Here is a 23,257-nt window from a genome sequence, read left to right on the forward strand (position 1 = left end):
CATCAACGCCTTTTCCCCATCATCTCTGGAGTCAAGGCTGCCTTGGAGGAATGTCTCACCTGGCTCAAGGAATTAGACTCTTGGCACATGTCGGGGGTGTATTATAACACTCCCCACGGGCAAGAGGGCCCACTCGGGCATTCCTCTCTTACATCGGAATTACCTTTTGGTCCGAGCAGGCGTCCCGCTGTGGGCTGAAAGGCCTGTGAAGTCAGCTGGAAGGGACCCCAAGCGCTCCCACAAAGGCGCTAGGTTGTTTGTTACTTTGCGAAAGGTCCGGAGGTGGCCTTGTATGGCGGCGATACTCTGGGATCCGTTTCCCCGTGTCCGAGGCCCTTATTGAGTTTCGTCACTGTTGGCTAATCCGGCTCTTGGAGGACCTTGGGAAACGAGCGTACCTCCCACTGGGCCTGCTCCCCCCCCCCTCACAGATTCCCAAGGGAAACGAGACATTGCAGAACAATCTCCAATTAAGAGCGGCCTGACATACTGTACCACTCAGCTATGGTCTCGCCAGCCTCCTCCCCTTCTTTAGCCTCTCCGCTCCCTCGGCCAAAAAGCCTCAGGGTAGAATTTGCGTGGTCTCCCGAGTCTCGGTCCTGCCACTTTTGGGAAAGGTTTTGGAAGTGTTAGTGTGGGGAGGGAAATGATAGATGTGGGGGGGCTGCATGTCTTTGGTCAACAGGACTTTGTGGGATGCGACTATCTGATTCTCTGAGGCCTTTGCTTTTCGTTCTTGATCCTGCATCGCAGCCATGGCTTCACGGCCGTGGTATTATTGGGCCCTGAGGACCCACCTGACCTCGCTGTCACCCTTGCGCCGCCTTAGTTGTCGACTCTCAAATGCTCACACGCAAACTTACTGGCCGACATGACTCTAACTGCTAACATCACTGACACTTTATCTGAACTGGGTCTTGGAGTTAAACTTGGAAGTCAATGTGGCACTGCAATAGGGACAAAATCATCGGTGCGTTTATTGGCAGGAGTAGATACGAACGCGGGCCCATATCTGAGATGCTTTAAAAAAAATGGTGTTGAAGAGAGGCGGGAGGGGATTGTGGGGAACTGGTGCTTGATAAATATTCACCCCTCCGCACCCTCATCCCCTTCTCCGTCTTCCCGTCTTCTTGTTTTTGCATTTATCTCACATCATTGCATCTGTCCTTTCCGCTGGCTTTGCCTCTGTGTTGAGTTGAGGAATGCAGACTCCCTTCGCGAATCCGAGGGGCGAGTGCGGGCAGGTCCGGGGGTATAGCCCGCTGGTCGGCATCTGCTCGCAGGTCAGATTAGTCGACCGCCATACCAGGAGTGACCTTGAAATCATCCTTGCATTATCCTTTCCCTCAATACCAAGTTGCGTCTTACAATTGTCTGGATTTGGTTTTTGTATCTGTGTCGGTGCCAGTGCGGTTAGGAGATTTGATCTCATTTCCACCGGCCCACATTGTTTGTCGTTGGCTTCCACCCGGCTGTGGCGTCATGTGAAGCGGAGTTAAGAGCACCAGTTGTGACCTGTTTTGCCTCTGCCCCGCGGCTCTTTGATGCTCCACCGCATCGCCTTTTATTGTCCCCGTTTACCCAATGAGACAGCGATATGGGCTGGGCCCACATGGGGGCTGATGGGGCTTTAAGGAGTTTGTGCAGGTGCTCTAACACCCCCCCTAAACTTGAACCCCCGCTCCTCCTCTGCTTTCCCCGAGGGCAACCTGTCAGTGTGTTTATTTTCTCCTGTGTCAGGACCTTAGCTCCCTCTTATCCACTGGCGGGGGGGATGGATGGTGCCATGCCTACGTTGGAGTTCCGCAGCACAGTGAATCGAAGGTGCTGTCTCTTTGACAAGGAATGGTTCATTTTCATTACTTTAATTCTTTCGTACTTTGTGGTCCAGCCTGGACACATCTCCTGCGGTGTTACCCCTTAGCATACCTCAGAGTTGTACTGTATTGGATCTTGTAAGTTAGGGTTTGTTGGCAAATTGTAAGAAAAATCAACTGACTTTTGCTGATAAAGAGATGCTAGAACATTTGCTTCTCCGTCTGAAATACTTTTTAGACCAGCCTGAACGCTTCTCCTCTGGTGTTAACCTTAGCCTTTATGCTAAAGTTACATTTCAGAGTTACATGCTGTATTTGGAGACATCTGGCCCATTAAATTAGTTAGTGTTAGTCATAAAATAAAGTGACTCTTTTGTTACCTTAGTGATGCCAGAGCATCTGCTTTTTCAGTCCATAATAGTGTTTGGACCATTCTGTACACATCTACTGTGGTGTTAGTGTTTAGCATTTACGCTAACATTACTCTTCAGGGATCATACAGGGATCAAACTGCTGTTTTATAGTTTTAAGAAAAACAAAATGACTTTTGCTGCTATTGTTGCTTTATGAGCTCCTTTCTTTTCTATACTAAAGGTGGGCCGCTCTAGATATCCCTTTTGTTGTGTTAGCATTAGCTTTATCAGCAACTAGAGTTGCAGTAGACCAGTAGCGCTTCTTGTTGAAATAATGTGACGGTTTATATTCGCCGCAGTGGGTAGAAAGTGAATTCACTTGTCAACAGTTGGAACCAAAACACAACAATTCCTGACTGCTGCTTTACCGTATAAATGGCCGGTCTTGACGGGTCAGGTTGCCTAACCCTCAGCATGCGTTGCCGCCAGCATCAGTCGGAACCTCGCTAATGGGATTTTGGGGTTGACACCAGATATCCTAGTGGTGTTGTGTGTATGTGTCTTCATGGTGACGGATATCAGAGAAAAGTCAACCAGATAGGCGGGAAGATGGATGCCCTCGTGCGTTTCCTTCGCAGCGCCAGATGGACGGCCCGATATGCAGCTGTGTGTGTGTTTACACAAGGGCGACCTGTCGCCATAGCGCTCTCAGAAACGGAAGGCGGTTATCATATAGCGCAGGCCCGGTGCAATTTTTTTGTGCTCAAGGGCCACTTTTGGATTTCTTAAAACTGACAGAATGGCCTGGCCATTTGCCGATGGAGTAATAAAAAATATATGTAGTTTGACTGAAATTTAAGGACATCAATGAATAGAAACATAAACAATGAATACACATTTTAATTGACCAATTTGATGAAAAAAAAAGGGCTACATTATTGCAACAAATATTATAGTCGTCTGGATATAACAAATGCTCGGTGGGCCACACTAAAGAACATAACGGGCCATACTTTTCCCACTCACGGTGTGCAGTACAGGGACGATGTTAGCGGTGGCATGTTTTGTAGGCCCCTCGTGTCTTATTATTGTAATTATATATCATGAAGCCAGCAAGCTGGGGGCCTGTCGCAGCATGTGGTGTGGCAATGTGGGTTTTGATGTGAGACGGCATCGTGTATTCTTCAAGCCAGATTGCACAGTAGCACGCTGAAATTCCAACTACGTTGCCTTTAGTGCTTTCATTGTTGGTTTAAGCACTTCTACACCTGTTATTCCAAGAATGTGTGTGTGTGTGTGTGTGTGTGCGTTTGCAAAACTGTCTTGTTGTGTTTGATTGTAATATTGTACTATCACTTACAAAATTACTTTCAAATCAGTCCAACAATATTGATACTGAATAGTCTACATTTTGCCAGAAGCAGCTTTTATGTAGCATACCAACAATTGCCTTAGCTGAGCTTTCACCCCCCCTTCCCACTCCCTGTAGGACCCCCATCCCGACACTCGTCATCTTTTTAATTTGCCTCCTCGGCTTGGCTCTTCCGCTGAAGCATTGGCATCAATATCACAGCTGGGCGGCCATTGTGGTGCTCAAGACCAGGTTACCGAGCAGGAACCCCCGGGATCAAAGCCCTGGCCCTGGATTACCCTTGGAAAGCAGAGGATAAGGAGAAGGAGGAGGAGATGTGGGTGGGGGCTGCTTGAAAAGGAGCAATGCTTCTTATTATGCCCCATTTTTTGGGGCTGGTCAAGCCAGGACCGCTGGGGGACGTCAGGCTAGAGTGAACCTATGGGGACGCAGAACACTGTGATATGAGAGTGACATAGAGAGTGGCCGACACTCCCTCAATTGAGATTGGTGCCAAGGAAGTACATTGGAGCCTTGAGATACATAAACTTCAAGGTTAAAAATGTTTTAACACAGATTCCAAATCTCCCCTTGTTTTTTCTTTTTCAAAATCATTCAGAGCTATTTTTTTTCTCTTGTCCTGTGATTGGCTGACGACCAGCCCACCCTGGACTGCGCCCGCCACCCAAATTCATCTCCTACATCACAAAATGGATGATGGATGTTTGATAAACACAAAGTGAAGTGGGCCCCTCTCTTTCTTGTATTTTTTTTTTTTCCTGGTCGTGGCCCCAAGTGGAAAAACTGTTGATGTCCTTGCCGCAGAGCCCGCAAAGGAGGTCAAGTGGTGCCACGTGAAGATTAGAGAGATGCTCTCCATTGTCTCCTTTCGTCGCCGTGGCTGCAAGCTGGTGTCTGATGTCTTTTTGTTTTTCTATGCTCCTCCTCTTCTTCCAGGTTGGCCAATCGGAGGAGGGCGTGCGCACCGGCCGATCACGGCTGCCGGCAGGGGTCCGAGGCGCCATGGACGATGGCCTCAGGGTACTCCTGTGCGCTCTGCTGTGTCTTAGCCACGCCCTGCTCTTCGGCTGCACACGTCAGTTACCTTTGGTTATAAGACGATCTAGCTAGCTGTCTGTCTGTGTATCCCGCTGTTTCTCGGTCTGCCTCAAATGATGGAGGGGGGCCACAATTTTTCATCAGGAGGGGAAGGCGTGACACATAGGACCACAGACTTCCTAACCACACGTACGACAAAAATTCAATTTTCAATCTGGACAAAATACATCCATATGTGCTCTTAATGCATTCCAATTTTCATCATAAATTTTATAATTTTATAACTTTATATAAGACTCTCTTGGATAAAAGTTACCGTTCACGTGCATGTTTTTCACAAAAATCAACCCACACAAAATGTTTACATTACTGAGGAACTGTCCTGCATCTTAAATGTGTGTATAATTAACCATTCAGTTGCATTAAAAAAAAAAAAGTAAGACGTATTTGACAAAAGAATCTCGAATAAATATTTCCCTTGAAAATTGCAACAAATCAAAAGCAAAAATTGAAATTAAATCCACAAATGGTGCCGAGGTTGAGTATTCGGGAGCCCGCTGTGGTCGAGGAAAAATGTTCATCATTTCTTGGGCTGGGGAAAAAATGTCAACCAACTGGGTTGTGTCAACCACAAAAATTGGTCAAAACAAAGATGCATGCCTTGAATCTTTTCAATAACTTTAAAATCCATGTTTGCGGCATCTAGAAACAATGCTTGTCCACTTTTGTGTTTCCGCATGGACATTTGTCGCTATGGACTCATGTTTTCCGGCAACAAATCTGGCGGCGTGTAGCATTTCGTGTTCTGAGGAGCGAGTAGCTGAGAGCCTCGCAATTACGAAACATGTGACGTGACTTAATATACGTACGTTTTCCTCCCAAAGTTTAGTTTAATTCCAAATTTGACAACCGCCATTTCCAGTTGTACTTGCTGAGTTTCAACTTGGAAGTTTCTTACTTTCACGGCGGCAAAGCAAAACCTCCCACTCGTGTCTTTGTGTGCTTTGGACATAGCGGTGCAACCTTGACGAGGGCATGTGACTTCCATCTTAACTGACATTTGTTTTTTTTTTTTGTTTTTTTTGAGCAGACTCCTTAACCACGTCGACACTAAGCGGTACAATTCTCATTTCCACTTGTTAACCTCATAGAGTTCATGGATGGATGGATAGATAAATCAATAATAATAATAATATTAATAAATCAATAAATCAGCACAATTAAAAAAATTATTACCTAAAAGGGCAGTGCCTTTTTCAGTGCCTTGTGTTGATTGGATTTCATCAAAACATCAATTTGCTGTATGTAGCACATACATCACATTTGACAATAAAGTTGTACTTGAATTGACTTGACCTGATAATCGCAACAAAACCTTGACTATGACCCCGAAATGAAAAATTAAAATGGAAAAAAAAAGAAAGAAAAATGTTGTAATCAATGCCACAAACTTATCAGAGCTTCTAATTTGTTCATAGGAAGGAGTCATTGATTTAATGTTTGTTTTATTGGCTGCTTATAAAATCGTATTATTTTGCAGACCCCCAACTTGTGCACACCTGCGGGTCCGGTGACCCCAGTTTGAGAACCCCTTATGGCTCCTAAGTGTTAACTTGCTCTTCTTCTGATGTCTATTTCTGAATCTGACGCAGGCCGACTTGCCTACTCGCCCATCACGTCAGGATTTACCGAGTACCAGCGACGTGGTTTTACTCCCTCCACTCATCATCCACTCTCTTTCCCTCCTCAGTTCAATATCCGTCTTTCCGCTCCGAGCCCGCCTCATTGGTGCAAAGTCCGGGTTTGCCGGCTCGCCTACGCTGCGCCGCCGACCCCCTGTCGGCGACGCTGTCCTGGCGCTTCCGGGGCGCACCCCTGCGCGTCGACACCCTCCCTGGCGTGGAGTTGAATGGCGGGACGCTCACCATCGCCTCCTTGCAACGTGCCCACGTCGGCGCCTACCAGTGCGTGGCAAGCTTGGACAACGGGCTGGCTGTCGCTAGCCGGTATGCGCGGGTAGACCTGGCAGGTATGTGCACTTTTCTTTCCACTCTTGGTAAAGCACATGTTGTACTTGAGTACCGTAGAACAACGATACCCGTGTTAAAAGCCAAAGACCTGAGTCAACTCTTGTACTTAAGTAAAAGTTAAAAAAAAACGACAACAACAAAACTGATTTTCAGTTTGGCACCGCCATATTCACCTATGCGCAGATGTTTTTTTCGGATATTTTTTGCAATATTGTAAAATATTTTTAAATTATTTCTTTATTTTTAATTTGGAAACACTCAGTGGCCGTATAGACAGTTAAATAAATACATAAATAAATGTATGTGGGCGGCCCGGTAGTCCAGTGGTTAGCACGTCGGCTTCACAGTGCAGAGGTACCGGGTTCGATTCCAGCTCCGGCCTCCCTGTGTGGAGTTTGCATGTTCTCCCCGGGCCTGCGTGGGTTTTCTCCGGGTGCTCCGGTTTCCTCCCACATTCCAAAGATATGCATGGCAGGCTGATTGAACACTCTAAATTGTCCCTACGTGCGCGTGTGAGTGCGAATGGTTGTTCGTCTCTGTGTGCCCTGTGATTGGCTGGCAACCGATTCAGGGTGTCCCCCGCCTACTGCCCGAAGACAGCTGGGATAGGCTCCAGCACCCCCGCGACCCTAGTGAGGATCAAGCGGCTTGGAAGATGAATGAATGAATGAATAAATGTATGTGTAATTGCGGTGGTCATCAATTATATAATAATTAATAATGATTTATGAATTAATAATAATAATTATAATAATAATAAATATAAAAAATATACATTTTGCAGGCACCTGAAATTTTTCTGCCGACGGACGGTGGGGGTTCTAGATCCCCTTTCAGGCGGATCCCCCCCCACCCTCACGCTAGAAGACGGCGTACTACTATATTTAAGTAAAGTACAGATACTTGAAGACTCTACTTAACTTGCAAAGTATTTGTAATTTGTTCCTTCCCGCCACTGCATGAAAAGCAGCGAGGCGAGCCAGGAAGTTCTTTTTGTAAAGGGGCGAGGACGCCTGCCGCTGAGCGGCCACGGGAAGGAAGCAGAAGGGGTTCCGACATCCTTAATGAGCCTTTGGGTTTTCCTTTCCCCAGTCATAACGAGCACTTGCCACTTCCTAACCTTCCCTCTCCGTTGGGCCATGCAGAAATCTCCGAGTACAAATACAGCCGGCGGCGCTCGCTGTCCGTCCACGAAGGTGACGCGGCAATCATCGAGTGTCCTCTACCCACTAGCGTGCCGACGGCCTTGCCCAGGCTACGAGTGAGAGGCGAGCGCGTGGAGTCGTCCTCAGGTTCTTCTCGCCGACATGTTTTCTTTTAAGTCAAATTCCAACTTGTTTTTCCAATAGCTGGATTGTCTCTCTTTTTAGACGACTATTTAGTCGTTCCGTCCGGCAACCTGCAGATCCCGTCCGTTTCGCCGCGGCATCAAGGCGTCTACAAGTGTGGCTCGTACAATCCTGTCACGGGCGAAACCGTCATGCAGACCCACGGGACCAAAATCTCTGTCAGACGTAAGTCTCGTTGGAATAAAACAATTATTATATATATTTTTTTGTTTTTGGTCATACATACTGTACAAGCCCACTGACTGTTCTTGCTGCTTTTTTTTTTAGCTTAGCTTTGTATGGTATTATATATACTGTATTAGGGCGGCCCGGTAGTCCAGTTGTTTGGATGTCGGCTTCACAGTGCAGCGGTACCGGGTTCGATTCCAGCTCCGGCCTCCCTGTGTGGAGTTTGCATGTTCTCCCCGGGCCTGCGTGGGTTTTCTCCGGGTGCTCCGGTTTCCTCCCACATTCCAAAAATATGCGTGGAAGGCTGATTGAACTCTCTGAAATTGTCCCTAGGTGTGAGTGTGAGCGTGGATGGTTGTTCGTCTCTGTGTGCCCTGTGATTGGCTGGCAACCAATTCGGGGCGTCCCCCGCCTGCTGCCCGAAGACAGCTGGGATAGGCTCCAGCACCCCCGCGACCCTAGTGAGGATCAAGCGGCTCGGAAGATGAATGAATGAATGAATCATATTCATTCATTCATTCATTCATTCATTCATCTTCCGAGCCGCTTGATCGTCGCAGGGGGTGCTGGAGCCTATCCCAGCTGTCTTCGGGCAGTAGGCGGGGGACACCCTGAATCGGTTGCCAGCCAATCGCAGGGCACACAGAAACGAACAACCATTCGCACTCACACTCACACTTGGGGACAATTTAGAGTGTTCAATTAGCCTGCCACGCATGTTTTTGGAATGTGGTGGGAAACCGGAGCACCCGGAGAAAACCCACACAAGCCCGGGGAGAATTCATCTTCATTGATTGTAATTTATTTTTAGTTTGTAGTTTATTTTATGAATTAGCATAATGATATAATTCACAGCGCAAATCAAATTCCCTTCCGTGTTATGAAGTTTCCTCATTACGAAATTAATGCCGGCTTATTCTATTCTATTTAGATGCAAACTCCTCCTCCTCTCCGGTGCGGATAGTTTACCCCACCACCCCCAAGAATGTGACACTGCTGCGGTCTCAATTGTACACGCTGGAGTGCGTGGTTTCCGGAAGTCCGGCGCCGTCGTCCACATGGTTCAAGAATGGCGAGCGAGTCGAACTGGGGCATTCGCTGCGACACCTGCATGGCAATTTAGAAATTGTCTCCGTGACGACGGAGGACATCGGAGTATACGTTTGTGCTGCTGAAGGCGAGCAAGGGACGGTGATGAGCGCCAACTACAACGTCAATGTTCTCGGTGAGAGGGCTCTCAAGTTTTGAATCGCGGATCTTGATTTTGAGAAAGCATTCTCCTAAAAGTCTGATGGGAATCTTCCCCTCCGTGCAGAACCTGCGGCCATCTTGGAGGGCCTCGTTGACCTCCAGCAGGCCTCTCTCGGCTCCAGTGCCCATTTCAGCTGCGTGGCCGCCGGCAACCCCGCCCCCAACGTCACCTGGCTGTTCAACGCCAAGCCCGTGGCCGCCTCGCACCGGATCCGAATCTCCGGGGGCCAGCTCGTCATTGCGGATGTGGTGCCGCGGGACCAAGGCGTGTACCAATGTCTGCTGGACAATGGCATCGGGTCGGCGCAGTCGTTGGGAATGCTGAGAGTGCAGTCGGGTATGTCAATCATCTCGGAAAAAAAAAAATAGTATTCCTATATAATATAGTCCAATGGCGGCCCGGTAGTCCAGTGGTTAGCACGTCGGCTTCACAGTGCAGAGGTACCGGGTTCGATTCCAGCTCCGGCCTCCGTGTGTGGAGTTTGCATGTTCTCCCCGGGCCTGCGTGGGTTTTCTCCGGGTGCTCCGGTTTCCTCCCACATTCCAAAAATATGCATGGCAGGCTGATTGAACACTCTAAATTGTCCCTAGGTGTGAGTGTGAGTGCGAATGGTTGTTTGTTTCTGTGTGCCCTGCGATTGGCTGGCAACCGATTCAGGGTGTCCCCCGCCTACTGCCCGGAGACGGCTGGGATGGGCTCCAGCACCCCCCGCGACCCTAGTGAGGATCAAGCGGTACGGAAGATGAATGAATGAATGAATGAATGAATGAATGAATGAATGTATATCCTCATTTGCTCACTTCCATGTCACTCACAAACAACATTTTATTTGGGTGACTTTTGGGTTTATATGAATGCTGCTAAGACTCCAAAAGCCTCCAATTGCGTGTTCAGAGTTACTTCAGGCCACTTGTAGAGTGACGTACTCGGCGAAAGTAAACATCTGAGTCGAGGCTGCGCAGTAAAGAGTTAAGCCATCCATGTCTGGAGGCAGTACTCACGCTTGGTGGGGGCGGGCGGTGGGGGTGGAGTTGTGTTGCGCCAAGGCCGCCCTCCTTTTCCCCGAGCTGGATGGTGAGAGTGAGCTTTGTGCATGCCGCCCGGGGATAAGCCCCCGCGGACGCTGGAATGCGAGGAGTAGCTGTGAAGGGTTAGCACTGGGAGCAGACCACCCGGCTGTCAACGTGCTACACAACCGCCTTGTATTTACGTCCTCCCACCCCCTCCATCCACTCCTCTTTCCATCCCTGCGTTGTGTTTCCGCTGGAAGATGCAACCAGAAAGCAGGCTGAGCTGATAGGGGCTTTTGTGTTGGGTGGTGCCAGCCACAGCCAACGTGCTGAGCCAGCATCCCCAAAACATTCCACTCGTACGGGAAGACTGCATATGGTATGAAAGTTTATTGATATTTTACCACTGCATATGTGTACGTTTATCTTCAATTAATTGTAATAATTAATGATCGAGGTGTGGGTAGTGTTTATACAATTTGAATATTTGTCAAATTGGGCGGCCCGGTAGTCGAGTGGTTAGCACGTCGGCTTCACAGTGCAGAGGTACCGGGTTCGATTCCAGCTCCGGCCTCCCTGTGTGGAGTTTGCATGTTCTCCCCGGGCCTGCGTGGGTTTTCTCCGGGTGCTCCGGTTTCCTCCCACATTCCAAAAATATGCGTGGCAGGCTGATTGAACACTCTGAATTGTCCCGAGGTGTGAGTGTGAGCGTGGATGGTTGTTTGTCTCTGTGTGCCCTGCGATTGGTTGGCAACCGATTCAACCGTGTCCCCCGCCTAATGCCCGGAGACAGCTGGGATAGGCTCCGGCACCCCCCGCGACCCTAGTGAGGATCAAGCGGTTAGGAAGATGAATGAATATTTGTCAAATTTTCCTGTTCTCTTGTCCAAAATTTTGTCTTAAATTAAAAGTATTGCTCGTTTCACAACTTTTTCAGACCATTTTTTTGCAGTTAATTGTGCTCTTCTCACGGACCTGTAAGAGAAAGTTCACATGTTGGGGGCGTTATTTTCTCCATGGCAACGAGATGTTGCTGTCACATGATTGGCCTTCCCTGTGAGTCCATCGATCGCACTGACCAATCAAAGGAATGCAATATGGGTGGTGGGGCGGGGGGGGGGCATTTTGCGACGTTTACAATATGTTCTTGGCGCCACCACTAATCACATTTCAGGCCGCCAATAAAAACTGTGAATGAGAAAGCTGGAATGCACTCACGGCATTTACATTCATTTCAAAAAGGAAGAGATGATTTGAGCTATGAACATTTTGATTTGCGAGCTTAAAGTCGTATCTCAAGGAAATCACTGTACTTCTCTTTTTTTGTTGGGAATCCCTTCTGGCTTTGTTCCCATTTTCTGACTTCAAAGACTTCCTTAAGCGTTGGCATGACTTCCTTGACGTCTTTCCTCTGGTGTGGCAGGCGCAGGACTGCATACAGAATCTCTCTCTGCCATTTTAATGGCCTGCGTTTGGAATGTGTGGCAGCTGGCCACGTTCCCGGAAATCAAGTTTAGTCTTACCAGCTCCGAGCATGTTTACGTTTGCAAAGTGTTGCGGTGCGATGCTCACACATGCACGCACGCACACTTGCACATTGTTTCTGACGTGCGTCTTCACGCCATTTTTTTGAAAAGTAAAGAGCAGTTGGTGTTAAGTTGAGCACAGATGTCAAACTTGAGGGTCGAGTTCCGGTCTGGCCTGCCGCATCACGATGTGGTCCTCTATTGGAAACAAAAAAAGTGCATCTACTACTTTCGCGTTAAATTGTTTTTGTTTTTTTTGTTTGTTTTGCCAGAAATGTTGGACCAAAATTTTTTCCTTCACTCATAACTAAAACTAAAACATGGATCTTCCCAATCTTTCGCTCTCAGAATCGAACCCCGACGTGGAGGTTTGGCCCTCACTGCCACCCATGCAGAGCGACGAGGGCAGCGACCGCTTCCTGACGGAGGAGGAAGCTGACCCGAGCGAGCCGCCGTCCGCAGGGGGCGGCGGCCGTCTCACTCCCGACGCGCCCATCATCACCAGCCCGCCCCAGACCCACAAACCGGACGTTTACGACCTGGAGTGGCAGGCCGGACCTGATGGCGGGAGCCCCATCAACGCCTATTTTGTCCGATATCGTAAGGTGAGCTTGTTGAAAAATTCCCACACAAAGAAGCAAAACGGCATAGTGGAGTTGATCACCGGATGCGCATTGTGTTCCTGCTCGCTCTAGTTCAAAGGTCGCCGTGAGCATTCGTATCCTTTCCCGTTGTCGCTCAGGTGGACGAGATGGCCACGTTGATGGAGAACTGGCTGACGGTGCGCGTGCCCGGTAGCGAGCGCTCGCTACGTCTCTCCGAGCTGGAGGCATCCAGCTTGTATGAGGTGCTCATGGTGGCCCGCAGCTCGGCGGGCGAGGGCCAGCCGGCCATGCTCACATTTCGCACTGGAAAAGGTTCGTGTTAGTTGCAGTTGTTGCGGCAGTCGTAACAGTGCCGTCCTTAGTGGGAGTGGTTACAGTCGGAATAGTAGTAGGAAATGTACCAGTAGTTGTAGAAACATTCATTCATTCATCTTCCGAGCCGCTTGATCCTCACTAGGGTCGCGGGGGGTGCCGGAGCCCATCCCAGCTGTCTCCGGGCAGTAGGCGGGGGACACCCTGAATCGGTTGCCAGCCAATCGCAGGGCACACAGAGACGAACAACCATCCACGCTCACACTCACACCTAGGGACAATTTAAAGCATCCAATCAGCCTGCCATGCATGTTTTTGGAATGTGGGAGGAAACCGGAGCACCCGGAGAAAACCCATGCAGGCCCGGGGAGAACATGCAAACTCCACACAGGGAGGCCGGAGCTGGAATCGAACCCGGTACCTCTGCACTGTGAAGCCGACGTGCTAACCACTGGAGTACCGGGCCGCCCAGTTGTAGAAACAGTAGTAGGATATTAAGCAAATAAAAACAAATGCATACACAATACACTGTACAAGGTTAAATATTTACAGTAGAAAGGAAGTAATAGTTGTCGGAAAAGCAGTAGAAAAGCATTAGGAAGAGTAGTTGGAGCTGTAGGAAAAGTTTATATTGGAACAAAAGTAGAAGTGAGATTTGTTGTGAATGTTTAAAAAAAAAAGGTTTGGTATTCAGTGACCATGCATTCTTATTGATCAGGATCAATTAAGTGGTGAAAGAAATGGGGGACGCAAAAAAATAATAAATAAATAAAATAAAACCCAAGCGCAAAGTGCCTGCTTGTCCCAAAACTACTCGACCACAGCCGGACCACAAGTCCAAACAAGTTTGCCAGCACGGATATGATTGTGGGACATGTCACTTCCCAAAGCGGACGCCTCCTCGCTGGGAAATATCCGAGACGTCCACAAAAGAGCTTATGTTAAGTTTAGCCCGGCGACTTTATCACAGCGCCTCTCCATTCATTGTCGGGAATCAACAACCTCCTCGGTCTGCGCTTGCTGGGAAAAAAGTTTTTCCTATATGCAAAAAAAATAGCAGAGTGGGGTCACACTAGGGTTTTTTTTTTTAAAGTGCAAAAGGAAGTTAATCACCAAAATATGTGTTACATCGTAGCTAGTTGACAATGCCTCATTAAGTTCCACTTCTGGTTCAACAGCTGTCATAATTTTTGAGACTTTTGAAGATAGTAGATGAGAACTGAATAATTGTAATCAATAAAATACTAATTCACCCTTATGTTTTAATTTTTCTAAATGAATTATTATCAATTATGTAATTATATGAGTAAATGCATTTTCAATGCTGCATCATTTCTGCGTTCCTACGGCGATGCAAAGCTCATGTCTGTGCTTTCCATTAACTTCGATGGGCCATTCGACCCGGCCAACATGGCCGCCGGCCGGGTAGCCACATATACGAGCCCTTGAATACTGTCATTTACTGGTGCTGTGGGCAACTCTGGAAGAGTTGTGTGTGTTTCGAGTGGACTCAACACTTATTTTCTGCCCGTTAACTACAGTGTCCGTTGTTTCCGGCTCTGTTACGTCGAGCTTCCACTGTACATGGTCACTGAACTTTTTTATAAACAGAGAAGTTTCTTTTCAAGGTAAAACGGTGGCAGAAACCTGAGCCTGATCAAACAAGAGTGGCTCAGGGAACAGCGTCCGAGTGCTTTGGCTGGTGGGGGGCCGACAACTGGGAACATGTGTGGGACTTAGTTTGGCTTCCTACTTAACGCCCTTCCTTCTCCTCCAGAAAAGAGCACCTCGTCCAACAAGAATCCGTCCCACAAGCCTCCCGTCGTCCCAATGCCGCCCAAAGTACCCGAGGACAAAATGCCCAACACGCACTTTGGAGTGGTGATCCACGACAGAGGTAAAGTGTTGAAATGTTCCATCTTTCTTCTCTTTTCTTGCCCTCTACACATGCAAATTTGACAACTTTGACCCTCCAAGCTTAGTCACATGTCGGCTCGCAGCTCATATCAGTGTCATATCTGCCTATTCATATCTGTTTAGAGCTCTTTTAGCAACAGATATTTGAATAAAAACTTCGGATATAACAATACTCGGAAGCATGTATTCTTTATCCTTTGTGAAGAGCAGACTGCATCGTACCGAGGAGCTGAGCCATTTAGGGCGTCAACAATGGCCACTGAATGAGGCGAAAAAATATGGCAAAAGCGGTCGAAATTCTTTACATTCTATTTAATTCATAAATGTAATAAATAATAATAATAAATACATTTAATTCATAAAGTACAATATTATAGAGTGATACTTTTCTTCTTCAAAAGTAGATTTTGTTTTTTTGGGTGGGGAGCTGGACCGGATTAATTGGGTATTATTATTTTATATTATTATTATTATTTCAATGGGACAGAGGACCCTTTGAGCAGTTTTGGAACCATTAGGAAGAAAACGGAGTATTTTTATGATCTTTTATCAGACAATTCCAGTATGGATGTGACAATATGACTAACGACAGTTACTTAACCTTCCACTAACCCTTGTCTTCGTCTTCCTCTGCTGCGTGTCTGTGTGCCTCTCAGCTGCTGCCGTAAGTACGCATTCCTCCCGTGATTTATCCTTTCCGCTTCCTCCTCTCCTAATTCCTTCCATCCTTTCCGCCACATCGCGATGGGGCGACGCAGTTCAAAGGTTTGACACGTCTTCTCGCCTTCACTCGGCAGTTCCCGAGGCTCCCGATCGGCCCACCATCTCCATGGCCACCGAGAGCTCCGTCTACGTCACCTGGATCCCCAGAGCCAACGGCGGCTCGCCCATCACGGCGTTCCGCGTGGAGTACAAGCGCAGCCGCAGCGCCGAGTGGGGAGTGGCCGCCGACAACATCTCGCCGCTCAAGCTGTCCGTGGAAGTTCGCAATCTGGAGCCTGGTGAGCCTTGAGTGGATTCCTGTTGCTTATGCTTTGCTGCAGGGCTTCTTGAAGTTTTTAGTCCCTGAGAGACTTTTTTTGCTTCCCGCCTCCCGTCATAATCCTACACCCAATTAAATATAAAGTTATCCCAATAGCATTATTACCATGGCCTTTTTTCAAAAAAAATCGTAAAATCTATAAAAAAACAAAAACTGCACCGACTTTCTTAGTTACTTTGGAGTAGTACGACTCATGGAAAAGTAAAAAAAAAGTATTCCTCCAAATAATTACTTGAGTAAGAAATGAAACTATGAAAATAAACTTCTACTGAATAACTGGTGTGTAAATTTAGATTTATTTTATTTTACTCTGATCGCGCGCATAAGTGTCAAATAGTCCAAAATGTAATATAGGATTGTGCAAATTCACATATCTTTACATGATTTCAAACTAACAAATAAATATTTTTTTGTTATCCAGCACAGCATTTTTTTCCTTTTCATGTTGCGAAACATTTTCACTTTTCAAGTCATGCAATACATTTAAAAATAGAGTTCAGTTGAATTTAATGTTAAAGTACACACAAAACATTCTGCACGCAATTCAAACTAGTCGAGTTTTACATCAAAAAATGAAATTGATGTATTTTTTGACAGGCGTTTGTAGATTTTAAGGCCAGCTCAGACATCGTCACCACTTTCTTTGTCCACCGTCCGTCCCTCAGGCGCCACCTACAGGTTCCGCGTGGCAGCGATGAACTTGTACGGCGAGAGTCCTCACAGCATGGTATCAAGACAGTACCAGGTGCCCCAAGCCAGCCCCCGCATGGCCGATCGGCCCGTGGTGGGACCTCACATCTCTGCCACCGACGCCATCAGCGACACGCAGATCATGCTGCGCTGGACTGTGAGTATGTGATTGGTCGCTATGAGGTGGCCATGGGTAATATGGCCTTTATATAAAATGTGCCATCAACACGAAGGTGTATGTGCAATAATTGAACTCTGGTTCTTTCCCTGCCATGACATTCCATGTCCTAAGAGCCAGCATCTGTAGGCAAAGCAATGCAGGGCAGATTTATTGACATTTCAGACAGAAGGCAAGTCAATGTGCTTCACACACGCAAAGACGCAATACCAGAAAGCATTTAAAAAGACAGCAGCTAATGACATACAGAAGCAGAGAAATGAACAGCACATGAACAGAAGACTTGAAATCTGAAATCTTGAAACAGTACCAAAAAAAAAAAAAAAAAGGCGGCATCATGTACATTTGTTTATTTTTAGGGACAGTGGAGACGGTGTTGACAGGGAGTTTGAAGCAGTTGTGAGAACTATCTGTTCTTCCGCCACATTTGCCACAGGTTCCCACATAAATATGCAGCTGTTGGTCTTTGAAGAGCCATGGGGGAATCTTGAACTTGTGAAAGTGTCATAAAGTAAAAGAAAGATCATGCATATTGAACATTAGGAGTAGAAGTCAAGCAGAGGTCACATGCTTGACTAGAACCTGCAAAAACAAGTACCGGTACCTGCAACCAGTCTGGGAGGGTAGAGTAGAGGCCAATACAAAAGGACAAAAAACAAAGTGACTTCCTTTCTTGTTCTCATAGCGATTAATTCATATCGTGCAAACTTTCAAGAGTCGATGGCCGCAGATAATTGCCGTCCTTTCCCTAACCTCTGCCTCTCATTATCTCTGGTCGACTTCCGCGCAATCAGAGAGCGGACGGCTGATAGTGAGCTGCTCCATTAGCTGCTAGGGGGAAAAAAAAAGCTAATTGTGGTCTAATGTAACAATTTTTTTTTCTTCCTTCTTCCTTTTCTTCCGCTTGCAGTACAGTCCCTCGAGTAACAACAACACTCCCATCCAAGGCTTCTACATCTACTACCGGCCCACTGACAGCGACAATGACAGCGACTACAAGCGCGACGTGGTCGAAGGTGCGTGGAAATGTATAAACGGACAAAAGCAAACGCATAGAAGAATGTTTTGCAAATGTTTAAGCGACGAGCCCTTTTCGACATCGCAGCAGAGATGGCGGACCCTACTTTCTCCCTGTTTGACCGCCATTAAAGGCTTCGTGTTGAATTCTGCCCGCCATATACAGTGTAACATACTAAACGACATACAACAGTGTTGGCTTCTCCAGTTGTGGTTTTGCTGAATGGCTTCCAAGTTAATTGGCCGGAGTTGAAATACGAGAGTGGGCAGCAGGGCTTCGCAGCGGCTCGGGTTGCCGTCTGGAATGCAAAACGAGCCATCGTGCCACAGGAAAGGAAAAGGACAGGACATGAAAGGAAGTGGTGGTGGTGGTGGCTGTGGTCGGTGGGGGGGGGGGGGGGGGGGGGATTCACTTTTACAGTAGGTCAGCCTAAAGTCAGTTGAGGCTATGATGTTAAATTTGGCCCTGATTTAAGGTAAAGGGCACTTTTGGACCTCGGGTCAAACAGTTCGGGCATTCCAAATATATAATAAATATAGAAATAGGGCTAAGAGTAAAAATACGGCAATGATCAAGTAAGTAAATCCAAACAAATAATACAATAATTATCCAAAAATATAACAATGAAATAAGTGTAAGAATGAAATCGATATAATAGAATCAAGTAAAAAATCTATAATAAATCCATTCATCCATTTTTCTGAACCGCTATATCATCACAAGTGTTGTGGGGGCGGGTGCAATTAAGAGTGTTCAGTCAGCCTGCCATGCATATTTTTGGAATGTGGGAGTTACCCGCAGGAAACCCACACAGGCCCGGGGAGAACATGCAAACTCCACACAGGAAGGTCGGCGCTAGGATTGAACCCACAACCTCTGCACAAACAAATGAAATATAATAGGGGTGAAAAAAAATTTTCATTGATGGACAAAAAGTGAATCAGTAGAAATCATATTAATAAAATTAATTCATCGTTAAAATGAGTAATACAAATAAGTAATAAAATAATAGAAATCAAGTAAATGCAAAGTAAACATATAATCATTTTGTTTGTGTGTGTGCGCGTGTATCTAGTAAAAAGTACAACAAAAATGGAAAATAGCAAGAAAGCATACACATTTATTAATACTCTAACTTTTACACGAGCTATAGCAACTACAGTGTCCAACACCGTGAGAGGAAACGACAACAACAAAAATCCACATTGGTTGAAAATGTGATTGTGTCTTGCTGCGAGTGTGTGTGTTTTATACACGTGTATCTGTGTTAATACTGGAGTTGAGCCAGCACAAACACAAGCTGCCATATATGGAGCGAAACGAGAGTGAAGCAACTGTGTAAAGGCCCATGGGACTGACGAGACGTGTGCGTGTGTCTCTCTTACTGTTGGTGTGTTGTGCGAGTGTGTGTGTGTAATTGTGTAGTATGGGGGGGAGCACGAGAGCGCATGAAAGAACATGACCTCGGGCGAGTGGAAAAATAATGACAGGATTAAAACCTCCACAAAATGCCACGGCTGTCCTCTTTCCAGAAAGTCACGGCTCACTCTTCTTCACCCCGCCCCTAGGTTTGAAAGACTGGCACATGATCGGACACCTGCAGGCAGAGACGTCGTACGACATCAAGATGCAGTGCTTCAACGACGGCGGCGAGAGTGACTATAGTAACGTCATGATCTGCGAGACCAGAGGTAAGAACAAGCCGAACAAACAAACAATTAGCACTGAAAGCTGATAAAATTTCAATAACCGATTAATGATAAATCGATGAATGAAAAAAAAACAATTTATGAATTGAATAATGTCTTTGTTGATTCGTTAATGCATATAACAATAAAGATATGAATTGCAGGCATGACTGTTTGACTGAGGGGTGTTTGAATGTTGTTAACCTATTAAAAAAAAAAGAAAATGAAAAATCAAAGAGCTAATATCAGACGATTAAATGATTAATGATTAATGCGTGGGTTTTCTCCGGGTGCTCCGGTTTCCTCCCACATTCCAAAAACATGCGTGGCAGGCTGATTAAACACTCTAAATTGTCCCTGAGTGTGAGCGTGGATGGTTGTTCGTCTCTGTGTGCCCTGCGATTGGCTGGCAACCGATTCAGGGTGTCCCCCGCCTACTGCCCGAAGACAGCTGGGATAGGCTCCAGCACCCCCCGCAACCCTAGTGAGGATCAAGCGGCTCGGAAGATGAATGAATGAATGAATAAATGATTAATCGGTCGGGGCCTACTAAAAACATCACCTCCTTGGCGGAGGGAAGAGGAATATGCCAACATCCTTTTTTTTTGTGTGTTCCTTTTTTCCAGCTCGCCAGTCTCCGGGTTCGGCGAGCCAGAGGCCCGTGACGCCGCCGTGGCCTCACTCGCAGGAGCCCGCCGGTCCGCCCGGGGGTCTGCTGTACCTTATCGTGGGCTGTGTGCTGGGCGTGATGGTCCTCATCCTGCTGGCCTTCATCGCCATGTGCCTGTGGAGGAACCGACAGCACAACAACATGCACAGTGGGTGTAGATGTTGAACGCCGCGGCAAACGTTTATTAAGCCTTTCTAAACACCTACGCTCACCTTGAATAAACAGAATAAAACGATAAAATAAACAGACAAGTAATACTTGAAGTGACAAAGAGACTGATTACTGGTGTACATCTTGTGAGGAAAAGTAATGGGACGAGAATTGAGCCTTGTGGTATGCCTTCTATTTCCTGCTGCAGAATACAACCCTCCAGGCTACTTGTACCAGCCGGCTGACATGAATGGACATGTTCTAGAATACACCACGTTAGCCGGCACCGGCCACATGAATGGGGGTGTCCATGGGGGCTACGGACACAGTGTGGGCGGCGGTATGTTGCCCTCAGGGTGCCACCACTTGCACCACAAACACCCCAACGGCCTGCCGCTGCACAATGGCAAAGGTGGCCTCTACCCGGGTGGACACAACCATGGTCATGACGGAACCCTGCCCCACCCTCACCACCACCATAATGTGAGTGCGGGACCACCGAGGTGCCCCTCAGCTGTTCTGTTTTTTTTTTCCTATTCTGTTCTGAAATAAAATTTAGGAATCCTAGAAAATATAGTCCTACTTGTTTAATCTGAGCTATTTCTGGCGGCATGTTTCATCCCAACTTTTTATTTGTAGGGAGGTGGCATGTACACAGCTCTTGCCCAGTCGGACTCTTCAGACTGTATGATCTGTCAGAACCTGTGCAACAATAACAGGTAACGTTTACAAGTGGTGGTGTGATCATGAACAAACACAATTGATTTTGGGTGCCGCAAGATGTTAGCTTAGAGTTCAAATCTTTGTATGCAGTAATGGGAAGAGAACAGAGCCATGTGGAACACCTGAACTGGTGTTTAATAGTGTTTTTCGACTTATTTAATGATTAACCAATATATGAGCTTATAGTAGTTCTCATTTTAAACAGGTCTTCATACATTTAGGGACCATTGGACGAGGTCAAGCACAAAATCTGATAAGCGTCATTTTGACAAAAAAGAGCCACACAACTACAAGCAGTGGACTATCATGTCACTTTATACAATTCACAAAAAATTGAGATGTCAGCTTTGGAATTTAAACTATTCCTTCTGTGTGGGGTTTGGATTTGGGTTCTGGTTCAAGAACACAGACTCTGATTAAGTTTCGAGTTAGGGTTTGTAGGAAGGGTTACAGTTAAGACTAAGGTTTTGATTTAGAAAGTGAGGGATATGACTCGGGTTAGTGTTGTTAATCTTATTAAGCAGCCAACAATCACTTGCTTAAGAAACTTTTGCTTTTAAAGCCCGCATTTTTATTTCCCGCACGATGACTCTTCCATTGATTCCATTTGCGGTGGTCTGTTTAGGATTTTGTCACAGAGCGTGTCGCCGGGAGCAATTCCAGCTTCCTTTTTTTCCTTTTTGCACTCCACGTTCCCATGCTGCTTCCGTTTATGTGCTCAAGGCTCGGCGGCATCACAGTTTACCTTATGTGCAACCAGCCAACACATGGGCCGCGCTAATGAGCCTCCTGTTTATTTACACAGGCGGGAAAGAAAACGAGGATCGCCGTCGGGGAGTCTTATTCAGATAGCAGGAAGAGTAGGGAAACCCGATGCTGCTCTTTGAATGGGATTCCATGTTGGCTTTGCGGACTTATAAAGTGTCACATTATGCAAGGATGCTCCTGTGGATTTGAACATAAACACAATGGCAGCGGGTCAGCAACCCACAGACTGACAGACCCATTTTCACTGCTATGTAGATTCAGAACGTAACGCACTTTACAATAAGCGGCAAAGTCATATAGTCTTTATCCTCTGAGTAGAACGACTAATATTCATGCTGTGCTGATGAGCGGACTGACGTTGAGAATCCCACTTGAGTTCTTGGCAAAACAAATTTGAATCCAGTCCAGTACATTTGATTAGGACAGTTATTTTACTCAAGCGTAATACATTTGCGTTTGGGTCTGCAGCTCTATTGCCCTCACAAACTTGCGTTTCTGCGCGGCTTTCCAGGTGTTACAACAAGACCAACGGCGTCCTCTCTGGAGGTACGCTTCCCCTCATGCACAGAGTGGCACCCTGCCAGCAGGACGGTCTGGAGATGGTTCCTCTGAATGGAGCGGCGACGTCTCCTTGCGGCCACCGCCGACCCCCCACGGGCGAACGGCTGCCCGATGACCTTGATGACCTTGAGGTCGCCCACGCGCCCGACGAGCACCGAGAGTCGCCGCCTTCACAACGCTCGTGTTGTCTCGATGGAGACAATGCGAAATGTCTGGCAGATGACACAGGTGAAAATTAACATATCGTCCTAGAGTTCCCAATGCCGCCCCCCCTCCCGCCCCTGACACAAATATATAGTTGAAATAAACTAGCAAACAGCTCCAACATATCACACGTATTTATTTATTTGTCTAACCCCCTGTGTATCCAAAACTTAAATACAAAAAAAACAACAATTTACTATTAGCATTCTATCTGGAACACCACATCCATGGGGCAAAAAAAAAAAATCAATCTGCATGTGTGCACATGTGTGTTTGTCTGCGCAGCAGAGGAGGATCTGGACTGCGTGCATCAGGAGGACGGTCTGGTGCTGTGCTGGGACACTATGGGCCTTCCAGATTCGGACTGTGATGAAAAGCCCGGGTGGATGTCCGGTGGGGGTGAGCTGATCCAGGCCAGCCTCCAGGAGGTCTGAAGTCAACTACGGTGTGGGGGGATGGAGGGGTGGAGCTACTGTGGTGATGTCAAAAAGAGGACCTGAGAAAAGACAGTGGGAGGACCTAAGAGAGGACTTTATCCGACAAGGACGGCAAACTGTCGCGGCCACCGGAGACTGAAACGGAAGTCCCAAAGACTCCTTAGATGACTTATTTATTTTTTTCCCGTAGTAAACTATTAATTCATATGAATGTATCTGTGTCAAAGAACAAAGTTGTCAGTCTTTTGTATTATTTATGCTTTTTGTTTGTTTGTTTTTGTTTTTTGCTTTGCCTGCGAACTGTTTTGTGTTTTGGAGATTTAGCGACTTTGTAAAATTTTGTAATAATATAAAGAGACGATAAGGAAGAATTAGTCAA

General features: G+C 46.8%; 1 protein-coding gene across 2 annotated transcripts in view; it reads left to right on the forward strand.

Annotated features, from left to right (window-relative positions):
• The window catches only part of cdon (cell adhesion associated, oncogene regulated), a 31,495-nt gene extending 8,238 nt beyond the window's left edge, over positions 1-23,257 (forward strand). The window contains exons 2-19 of one of the 2 annotated variants that reach the window (XM_052078373.1): positions 4,479-4,617; positions 6,331-6,609; positions 7,756-7,902; positions 7,981-8,124; positions 9,059-9,352; positions 9,443-9,715; positions 12,264-12,520; positions 12,658-12,832; positions 14,610-14,729; positions 15,547-15,750; positions 16,457-16,638; positions 17,570-17,675; positions 19,246-19,368; positions 19,992-20,183; positions 20,394-20,668; positions 20,825-20,904; positions 22,188-22,465; positions 22,730-23,257. In XM_052078373.1, coding sequence (XP_051934333.1) covers positions 4,545-4,617; positions 6,331-6,609; positions 7,756-7,902; positions 7,981-8,124; positions 9,059-9,352; positions 9,443-9,715; positions 12,264-12,520; positions 12,658-12,832; positions 14,610-14,729; positions 15,547-15,750; positions 16,457-16,638; positions 17,570-17,675; positions 19,246-19,368; positions 19,992-20,183; positions 20,394-20,668; positions 20,825-20,904; positions 22,188-22,465; positions 22,730-22,875 — 3,348 coding nt within the window. In that variant the 5' untranslated portion in view covers positions 4,479-4,544 and the 3' untranslated portion in view covers positions 22,876-23,257. Of the gene's footprint in view, positions 1-4,478; positions 4,618-6,330; positions 6,610-7,755; positions 7,903-7,980; positions 8,125-9,058; positions 9,353-9,442; positions 9,716-12,263; positions 12,521-12,657; positions 12,833-14,609; positions 14,730-15,546; positions 15,751-16,456; positions 16,639-17,569; positions 17,676-19,245; positions 19,369-19,991; positions 20,184-20,393; positions 20,669-20,824; positions 20,905-22,187; positions 22,466-22,726 lie in introns of both variants that reach the window. The other variant, XM_052078372.1, reaches the window with a different exon arrangement.

This window comes from Hippocampus zosterae, chromosome 10 (assembly GCF_025434085.1).
Source record: "Hippocampus zosterae strain Florida chromosome 10, ASM2543408v3, whole genome shotgun sequence".
Lineage (NCBI taxonomy): Eukaryota > Metazoa > Chordata > Actinopteri > Syngnathiformes > Syngnathidae > Hippocampus > Hippocampus zosterae.